General features: G+C 42.5%; 1 protein-coding gene across 6 annotated transcripts in view; it reads right to left on the reverse strand.

The window, feature by feature from the left end:
* The window catches only part of rnf34b (ring finger protein 34b), a 40,961-nt gene extending 30,213 nt beyond the window's left edge, over window positions 1-10,748 (reverse strand). For 2 of the 6 annotated variants that reach the window (XM_080304301.1, XM_080304300.1), the window contains exons 1-2: window positions 10,553-10,748; window positions 1,043-1,261 (exon numbers count right to left, since the gene is read on the reverse strand). In XM_080304301.1, the coding sequence (XP_080160427.1) occupies window positions 1,043-1,261; window positions 10,553-10,558 (225 nt within the window). In that variant the 5' untranslated portion in view covers window positions 10,559-10,748. Of the gene's footprint in view, window positions 1-1,042; window positions 1,262-9,787; window positions 9,996-10,552 lie in introns of those variants that run through there. The other 4 variants (XM_080304302.1, XM_026173921.2, XM_026173920.2 and 1 more) reach the window with 4 other exon arrangements.
* Between the last annotated feature and the right edge of the window lie 235 nt (window positions 10,749-10,983).

Here is a 10,983-nt window from a genome sequence, read left to right on the forward strand (position 1 = left end):
ACTCTAAAACAGCGCGTTTGCTGCAGAAACCAGCGAATAAATATACATTAGAGGAATAAATACTATGAAATGTTCAAAAATCTGAAGTTTTAGAGTTTCGAGACGTCAAAAAGAGACAAGCCCGTGAGTTCTCAATGGCTACGCTTACGTGGAGGCTAATATTCACATTATGAAAAGTTTAAAAGTAGGAAAATAATACAACTGCCTCATCATGCACAGCTTGAGCTTTTCTTTAAAGGATTTCTGTCAATAGCGCAAAACAATGTTCTTGACTTGCACCAAAATGGGATAGATATATACAAGTATCAAAGACCAGTCTGAATAATATTACTCTTCACTAACAGGGACCAATTAGATTGACAATGTTTCTTGTAAGAGAACGGCTGCTGTAACAAAGATGGATCTATGCCTACGACTGTGGTTTGGGGAAGGCCTCGGTGAGGACTGGTGGGGGCACCTCAGAGCTGGGCAGATCTCCATGTACTAATGAGAGCCATGAGAACTGAGGAGAAAATGAAAATGAGAACAGAAGAGTGAAAATTTGGCCTTGCTCCTTAAATTAAAAGGTATCTCAAATTAATGATTGTGCTGATTAAGAAGAGCAACATAGGCCCTTTAAAAATAGTAAAGAATTACATCATTTATTATGGATTAAATATAATATTGTATGTATAAATCTTATAAGTTATTAGGTTTATATTAAAATATAATAAATAGGATTTTAAGGTTGAGAAACTTCTAAATTTTTTGCAAGATTTAAAAGAAAAAAAAGAAAAGAAAAAAGATGACTCCAAACTTTAGGGTGCGTTTTCCTGAATGCACAAGGAAGGAAAAGTCGCTGCTCACAACCGCACAGAATGATTACAAGGCTGAAAAAAGGTGTGTAAAATGTTGAGTGTGAGGGATTACTTCGCACCTTTGCAGTCTCTGCGAGTTCATTTTTATATAGCACTGGCATGATGTGACTCTCTCGCCCTACGACAGCTGGGATAGGCTCCACTTACTGCTTTGTCACATGTCACTCGCTGACATCCGTGTTTACCTTGCGTCTGAAGACCGAGAAGGCCAGTCCGCAGGCCTTGCACAGCTGCCCGGCGCTCCCTGAGCTGGTGGGGGGGTAGGTGGAGTACCCAGCACTGGGGGCGAAGCGAAAGGGCCCCGCGCCTGCTCCAAACCCCGGCTGCTGGGCCCGCACCGTGCCCGTGCCCATCACCTCGTTCAACAGCCCGCAGCATGACGCCCACATGGACGATGCTCCTGCCTATAACAACACAGACAGAAATACACCCACATGACTTAGATATAACTTTTAGAGACATCTAGTACAGAAGTTTATGCAGTACTTAAGTATTATCATCGATGAAATTAATGACATTTGAGGATGACATTTTAAATTCTTTTTCAGGCAGATGTAATAATAAAAACATTTTTGTTTGTGCCCTTCTGTTGGCAGAGTCGCATGAAAGACAAGAGGAGCTAAAACGGTTAGTTTTGGGGATTGGATGAGGGGCTGCACTTAGGTCAGTAGGGTGAATAAGGATTGTTTTGAACTGTAAATCAATCAAACCCCCGATAGAAACAGAAATATGGAGCTAGGGAAGAGCAGAACAGCACTTAGGTCTTTTAACTTACTTTCAAATGACTGAAAAATAGAACCTATGTTGTAGAAACATCATTAACATTGGGGCAGATAAAGGTAGAGCCAACTTTAATTACTTTAAAACTACACCTCTGGGTAGCTTGTGAAGATTAATTAAGTATGATCTTATCTTAATACATCATAACGCCATAATTTCTTTACTAATTATAATTACTGTACTGTTAATTAGAACCTACAAAGTTATGAAACAAATAAAGATAAAGTACAATATTGCATAAAGACCCATATAAAATATCAAACTACAGTACGACACTTGAGTAATACTGTGCTCAGGGGAGATCAATGACCGGAAAGAGAGAGAAGCACATTATTGAGAGTGCTCCTGCAGGTCAGAGATAATTAGAAAGAAGACGTCTCAAAAATATATTAATGACATTTTTACCAACAGCGCTGTGGCTTAAATTTATAAATTTAATTTATTTTGAGCCACGTTAAAAGAGTCCAAGCCATACAACGGCTATTCTTGTGTGGCTCAAATGGGAAGAGGTGGATGTAAATACATACTCTAAACGTCCCGAGGTAGCTTCCAGACTTAAGTTGGTATATGTAAAATTAAAGCAAAATGCCCCACGCAGAAAGAATAAATCGGATGCGTCTGCAGATCTCAAAAATGGCCCAGAGACGGGGAGCAAAGATGGTGCGATGGGAGCTACGGCTCCTTGGAGCATACTGATGCGGGGAGGAAGGAGGGGGGAGGACAGCGAGGAGAGAATATGTCTTCTGTTGTTCCCCAGCCTGCTGAATCAATAGCTGACATGAGCATAATGTAAGCCCTCTTTGGTTCATGGCTCCAAAGGAAAAACAAAGGAATTCACGGGATCCTGCCACATCTTTTCTTAAGACGGCCCTCTGCTCCGACTTGTCACAAACACCCTGTGATCTGACTTCACCCATCTGCTTAAGGATGGCGTTATGTAATCTTAGAAAAGACACACTAAATGTGGACTCGGGACGCGGAGGGGAAAAGTCCACTTCCACCGGCTCCACAGTTCAAATCATTAACTAATCTCATTAATTGAATGAATGACTGTTTCCGGTGGGCACCATTAATCTTTCTGTCTCCCTGCCTGCATTTCTGTTTGTCTGTCATTAAATTAATGAATAACAATTTTGCCCGATTTCAATTCATATTTTTTGAGGCTACTACTTAATTCACATGGCATCAACTGGTTCATTATTTTTCAGTTAACCGATAAATTGTTTAGCCTGTAAAATGAAGTATGGAGGAAAATGTCTTCCTCCATTACTCTCGGCCCGAGGTGATATTTTGAAGAGATCGTTTCGTCTTTCCAAAACGCTGGAAGTTTTCCTTTTACAGTGATACAAACACCCCCCTCCCATTGCCGCATGGGTATAGATTCCAGGGAGCTGTGCTCCTCAGAGATTCTGCTCCATATGGTCCTTATTGACATGATATGTTAGCATCATGCAGCTGCTGCACATCCATGATGTGAATCTCGGTTCCACCACATCCCCAAGGTGCTCTATTGGATTGAGATCTTATGACTGTGGAAGGCCGTTTGAGTACATCATTACTAGGGGTGCAACGATACACAAAATTCACGGTTCGGTTCGATACTTTGGTGTCACGGTTCGATATTTTTTCGATACAAAAAAAAATGTTCATGCCTTTTTAATTTGTCATTTATTAAAATTATAAATATATATTTTAACTCAAAAGTACAGTTTTTAAATTTAATATTGCTGAAACAAAAGTAATTAAAAAAATAAATATATCTGATTGAGGAATCACTCATCTTTGGAAAAGAGAGTTTATTACAGAGAAATGGCTCTTTCCAAAATAAAAGCTATACTATACGCTTCTTCTGGGCTATATTCTCAGCAGCATATTGTAGCGGGTCAGGGCTGTTCGGGGTTCTGTTTGTACAGTTATGTTTTGTTTATGTTGCCATAGTGATGGGTGACGCCCTCTCGCTGCGACGGTGTGTCCTTCCGGGGTCAGAGGGCGCCCTGTGTGTTGTTGTTGTTGTTGCTGCTGTGCGGTTGCCGCGCTGAGCAGTTAGCTAGCGGCAGTGTTCTTCTGCAGATGTCAATAAACGGCTGTGCTCCCTGGCTAGCTCACGGTAAGCAAGACCAAACAACACCTCCGTCTCCTCGTTGTCTGAGCTCGCCACATTGGTGTCAGAAGTGGGATGATGGTGGCACCCCATGTTCTGACCCGAGTGACTTTGGTGCGCCAAAAGAAGGCACCTGGACATTTGCAGGACTTTGTGTGGGGCAATGGGGTCGTCGGGGACGACTGACCCCTTAGGCGGGGGCTATGTAGCGGGTCAGGGCTGTTCAGGGTTCTGTTTGTACAGTTATGTTTTGTTTATGTTGCCATAGTGACGGGTGACGCCTTCTCGCTGCGACGGTGTGTCCTTCCGGGGTCAGAGGGCGCTCTGTGTGTTGTTGTTGCTGTGCGGTTGCCGCGCTGAGGAGTTAGCTAGCGGCAGTGTTCTTCTGCAGATGTCAATAAACGACTGTGCTCCCTGGCTAGCTCACGGTAAGCAAGACCAAACGACACCTCCATCTCCTCCTTGTCTGAGCTCGCCACAATATTAAACATATCAGGTCCCCATAAGGAGAATCATGTGCTAACGGCTGTCTAAATGACTCGGGTAAAGTTTGTAGCATGCATGCTTGTTGTTTTTGTCTGCTTCCACTTGTCTTTGCACTAGGATGATGTCGGCGTAAATGTGCAGTCATATTCGTTGTGTTCCCACTAGTGCTGTCAGCGGCAAATCTCCGTTAACGAGCTACCCCTGCTTGGGGCTAGACGGCTAACACGTTAACGAGCTAACTGCTCGCTAACACACTAGTTCCCACCCATGTAATTGAGCATTGCGTGGCACATCCAACATACTGTTTTACTTTAGTCCATGACGCGCTTACCTTCAGAGTCATACGTCACATGAAAACCAAAATAATTCCAAACGCCAGATCTGAATGAGGGTGGGGGAGGTTCAATTTGCCATGTTGCAAGGAGAGCTTAACTTCTGTCTCGCTAGCTTGCCCTGCGCTCGTCCTTCTGATGATGCTGTCTGTGTTGAGCGCTCAGTGGATCTGCGCTTGACAGTGCAGCCTAGGCTGAGTAGTCGAACGCAGATTCACTGAGCGCTCAACACAGACAGCATCGTCAGAAGGAAAGTTGATAAAATAAATTGCAAATTTTGTATTGTTCGATACATATGCGTACCGAACCGAAAGCACTGTATCGAACGGTTCAATATCGATACGAGTATCGTTGCACCCCTAATCATTACACCAGGACCAGCCCGAATCCTTGAATGCATAGCTCGCAGTTGTTTATGCCGAATTATCTCCAATTTTCCTTTTCTTAGCTAACAGCAGTGGCACCCGGCGTGGTCATCTGCTGCTGCACCCCATCTGCTTCAACGCTTCACTTGTTGTGTGTCCAGAGATGGTCTTCTGTGGACCTTGATTGTAACAAGAGGTTATTTGGGTTTTTTTTCCTCACTGGATATTTTCTCTTTTATCACACCAGTTTTATCTGTAAACCTGAGAGGTAGTTGTGTGGAAAAATCCCTGTATATCAGCAGTTTCTACAATACTCTGGAACCAACAACCACGCCACGTTCAGTCACTTTAATCCTGTTTTTTCCTAATCCTGATGCTCAGTTTGAACTCCAGCAGGTCCTCCTGACCATGTCAAAACCTGCCGAGTTGCTGTCAGGTGACTGGATGAATTACATATCGTAGAAAAATGTAAAAAAGTAAAATAAAAATAAACAAGAGATTTTGAACTTTTCTGATTGTCAAATTTGTTGTAGAGGATGACCCCAGATGCCTCACTCACTGTCTCCTTCTCAATACTTAAACAAACCATACAACCACGCATTATCGGTGGATTGGTAGCTACCTGGCTACCAATCCACCAGTATATTATGTTATATTAATGAAATAAATATCTATAAACATATATATAAAAAAAAAACGCTATATAATAAAAGTACATTTTTAATTTTATTATATGGGTTTTATTTGTTTTTTATAGATTGCTGCTTATCCTTGGTACATTCCTCCACAAGCTGCTCACTTTATCCAGATATATTTATGTAGAGTTACACTAAATCTTGTATTACTCGCCTGTGGCACAAACTTGACCCCGTGGTTAGCTGCTAAGAAGTCTCCGGTTAGATAAAACCTCTCTCATAAGGGAATGAAGCCACTAAAAGGAATTTTACTGCATTCTCCAGGATGAGGAGCCACTGCAGCCTGGCCATGAAAACAGTCTTATTTGGCTTTAAGCCAGCAGCACGAGTTCCCCGTGTCACTTCAATTAGCACACTGCGAGCTCTGTAGGCAGGGAGTCCTGAATAAACAAGTGACAAGTGCAAACATCACATGTAGGGCAGCGTTTTATTTATTTATTTTTTTGTGCTTTGTTTTGTTTGTTTTATCTTCACTCAACAGTCTTAACTTGAATGATACCTCTGGGGATACTGTACTGTGCATTTTTATCATTCCTGTCACCTGTCACATTTCACACACTGCTGCTGGGGTTCAGCCATCACACTGACTAGCCCCTACACACAAGCTTAAAGTGTGAAAGTAGCAAAATCTAACAGAGGCATGGATTTAAATAGAAAAACCCACAGGGGAGAGCCTTGTGTGGCCAAACAGCTAGCCGACCTCATAAAATGAGCCTAGAAGATAAAAACTTAAAAACTGCCCAAGCATCCACAAGTGTAACCGGGATGAGAACCTAGATGAGGCTTAAATGGGTCACTGACAGACTGACGCAAACTGGAGAAATGAGTCACATACTGAGACAGACGATTTTAACCTTGCTTCAAACTGTACTGGGTGACTTTTGATAGCGTTTGTGCATGACTTTCTGAACTACTAAACATCAAATGAAGAAACAGTCTCTCAAACAAAAGATCTTCTCTTTCTCTGGACGTGGATATGTAATAGTAAGCAAACACGCTGACCCCACAGTGAAACAGAGAGGACAGGAGAGCAGCAAAGCGGCAGCAGAGACTCTCACGCAGAGCTGAAATTACATAAGTGCACATGAATTGGACTATATAATTAACATAAATGACTTTGTTTTACTTGGAGCTCTGACACTGCTTTTACTTTTATTTTCTGTCCTTATAACTGACATTTTGAATATAGACTAACATGTATCAAGCCAGCTACAAAAACAACACGAGGATGGGGTTCTAATAAAATTACTCAAGTTGCACTATGGGAAATGTAGGAATTGAATAATAAGAATGGAATTCAGCGTAGAAGGAAAATAAACTTTAAATACTTTAAATGGGAGTGCTTTACTGGTGCATTGCAGTGCCCCGATAGCATAATTTGATTATCGATGGTGACCTTTGTTGATGTCACGTCCCCATCCCTCTTCCTTTACCTTTTCCCCCTTGCAAGAAACACAACTGCAAAACTTAAGATGTATTTTAAGTGTTTGCAGGACTCGGAAAGCACTGACGCACGTTGCATTGTTGAATTAAGTCATCGGCTGGGTCTTGGCTTCTTGTAGCAGTACTCAATGTGAACCTCTGAATGATGTTTGTGGTAATGTAAGCATAAGACTTTGATAAACAGAGGGAAATCTGTAAAAGTGGATATTATTCTTCTGTTAAAGGAGTGAAATCTAAACAAAAAAAACAAAACCCAAAGTTCTCTGGCTACATCTGTCTAAATGATACAAATGACACCTGGGGCTGACTTCTGCAAGTCTGCACGCACATGTGGACCAACCAGAGTCTATTATGAGGACTTTTGAGAGAAAACTGTGCACTGTCATACATTTTATTGAAGGGGCCTTCAACGCTAATCTTCCACCATCCACCACCTCTCTCCCGCCTTTTCATTTCCTTTCTCTCTCCTGAATCTCTCTCAGTTTCCCCCCCTCTTGTATCAACTGCAAATGTCACTCACACTGTGAAAAGTGAATTCAGCTGGCTGCCTGTTTATACCGGAGATAATGGTTTCAGAAAAAAACAACAACTAATTGATTTAACGCCTTTAGACATTTGTCTGAAGATGATGGAGCTAAATGTGATATTTTTCCATTTAAATTATGACACAAATACAGTCAGTGATGTCTGCTGGATGCAGCAGATGTCAAAGTCTGGAGAAATATGCATGTGCAAATCAAACTGCTACAGGCAAAGTTGGATTTGTGCGTGCAAAATGTGAAATTGACAAAGTCTACTCTGAAGGCAAAGGACGACTTGGCTGGATTTAGCCCTGGAAACAGATGCCGAGTCCTGCAGTCCTGCAATATAAAAACTCATGAAATATCACCAGGAATCTCGTGCACCCCTTTGATTCTTTATAGCTTCAGTCAGTTTAGTCCCATTTGGAACAAAGTGTGATACACTGGAAGCGGGGATTTGTGACTATTTACTCCCACCATGCCCAGTATGGGCTTCGAGATGGCCGTGAAAACGAGAATTTTTAAATGCAAAATAAAGAAAAAAAAAAAGAAAAAGCCAACCACTTAAGTCAGAGGTTTAACTCTGAATAAAATGGCACTGGCAGCACAGACTGTACAGCAGTCTTTCCCGTTTTGAGATGCATGCTTACACAACCCAGTGCCGTCCTGTCCACAGGGGCAGAAAAGCTGCTTTTCAATTTAAACCAGATTAGTCAATAAAACGTCACATCCATTTTGCTTTCCCGGGACACAGCGAGTGATGATGTGCCTCGGGAAAATTAACTTCACAGAGTTAAGCCGTCTGTCTTCTTATCTGCCACAATATTGTGATAAACAGGAGGGGGGGGGGGGGGGGAGGAAGGGAGGCATTAAAAAAAAAAAAAGGTCTTAGTTGAATCTGCAAGCAAAAAAAAAAAAATTTATCAGAACAGCCTTTCAGTCAAAAATCACGTCCTCTGTGATTTCAACCTGAACCCCAGCTCACTTATTCTCCAAAAAAGCTTCTATTTTATGAGGACGGGCCTTGCACATAAAATCAAGTTAGTTAAAAGCAACCATTAAGAGCTACAAATGCACCGATATATCAGCCAAACATCAATATCGTCCCTGTTCGCTGCCATCAACCTGCCAGCAAATGGGATGACATTTACTGATGACTCTGGCCAAAATGTCTTTTCTGCTGTGCCACATAAATTTTGCGCCTGTTTAATGTTTGAATATAGTGATATGATGGGAGTTTTATTCCCTTGTTTTCTTAGCACACAGGAGGAAAACTGCAAAAACAAACAACTTCTTTGGTAATCAGCCAAATGGTTATTTTAAGCATCAGAATTGGCTCACAAGTTCAAGATGGGTGCATCACCACTAATTGCAACTATAGAAAAAATATTTCCCTTTTTACCCACTAAGAGCCAAATGAGAAGCTACACTAACACTGATGAATCCAAAGCTAAACAGAAGAGCAGCATAGCTCCAAAACAAGAAAAAAGGGGGATTAGTAAAAGAAAACCTACATAACACAAATAAACATCAAATATTATAACAATCCAGCAATCTTTAGAGACTTGACTGTAAAAATTTGGCAGGCAAAACCTAAATAATATTAAAAATAAAAAAAACCCTCCTCAACACACTGCAGCCTAAAACGTGCAGGAAAACAGACGACGGGGTGATGGGCCAACACATGTTCAACATTTACAAGAAATGCTGCAAAGTGAGAAAATGTGACCATACACACAAACCACGCAAGAAGCTAAAACGCCCTTCTGTTTAAATGTTTCAGTGGCATGTTTCAGAAAATGTTCCATCTGCTGAAATCCCTGCAGCATTTCAGTGCTGATGATGCTTCCATAAGTTTGCTGTGTGTTGGGCCACTTCGGGGTGACTAAAGAAACAGCCTGACCTGGCACAAAGAACATATCATTTCACTATGAATCGTAGGAAAAGGATTTCACTGAAAAAAAGAGACACGCCAATCCAAAGCAGTGCTTTAGTGAGGAGTTAAAAAGCTATGTATTTGGTTATTTTGCACCTCTGGAATTAAGAGAGGCTTTATTTATAAAAAGGGGGACATTTCCCTTTTAAGGTAATCACTGATGCATGCGATGAGCTTTTAAAAAAATCATCCAGTCAGCTTTAACTGTAACAGATGACTAAGTGTCAACTGCCACCGACAGCAGCACAGTTTTCGTACTGTGTACACTCACGTTCCTTGATGCTGCTGCTGTTTCACTTCACCTTTCACACCGACTGCCACCAGAAACCTGCCACCACCAGAGGACCAATGACATCATCGTTGTAGTCTTCATCATTATCTGTCCTAAGCTGCCAGACAGCTTCATCACCTTTCCTTCCTATGCTGCAGCCTGTAGCTGCTACAGCACAGGCGCACACAAACAAACACACGCATATACACAAGCGCACACTGAGAGGAAGGAGACTCCTGCACAGCCTGACACAGCTTGGACCTGAGAGGTGACCCTCTCGGCATCCCGAGACGTCTCCCGAACATCCCCACGCTCTCTCACTCACCGGCCGCAGTGTCTCTATCTCGTTAGAGCGGATTAAAGCCTGACGATGAATGGATGTCGCTCTGGCCACTGAACTAGCACTCTGGGGTCAAAGCAGGCTCATTAAAAGGCTACACACTGTACCCAGTGTTTATCAGGACGGCTGGAGACGTGGGGAAAGCGTTTCCAGGCTTGCACCCTCGACAGGAAAATAATGCAAACCCCAGACTGTCAGGCGCTGGAATGACAGCGGCGAGTAATGAAATGTGATGGCAAGTTAAAAAATTAAAGAGTGTCTGCAGCGTTCAAGCCTGTTGATACAACTGCACACAAATGAAATTAACTGGCATTAGGATGGGGATATTCCCTGCTTCTCGATGCAGCACCCCCTGCACATCACGGCACCGCATGAGCCTCGTTAACAATCCAAATCACAAACGAGCTGCAGAAACAGGCACATACCTTCATTGCACCTCTCGTCTGAGGAATTTGCCGAGTAATGTCAGAACGACGACCATTGCAAGTGCACACGGAATCAAACCATTACGTCTTCCCTCTCTCCGGCTACCAGTGTGTATGGAGTAAGCATAACGTAATGGCCAAGACAGCCACAGCCAATCACAAAGAGCACACGGACTCTGGTATCTTTAGCAGCCAATCCGCCCCGACACATCACCGGAGTAGGCGTTCACGCCTGTGCGTAAGGACGCATCTGAGCGTGCCAGACGAATCACGCTATTTTTTCTCTCCTCAGCGTTGGTTTATTCTGGTGACTTAGCAGCAATAAGCATTATAATAAGGTGGTCAGCTTTAACAGCTCTCACACAAATTTGGTGCCTTTCACAATGAAAACTCCTTGAAATCGCAAAATATAACACATCAGCTTGAAGGGG

Source organism: Astatotilapia calliptera, chromosome 7 (assembly GCF_964374335.1).
Source record: "Astatotilapia calliptera chromosome 7, fAstCal68.1, whole genome shotgun sequence".
In the NCBI taxonomy this organism is placed as follows: Eukaryota; Metazoa; Chordata; class Actinopteri; order Cichliformes; family Cichlidae; genus Astatotilapia; species Astatotilapia calliptera.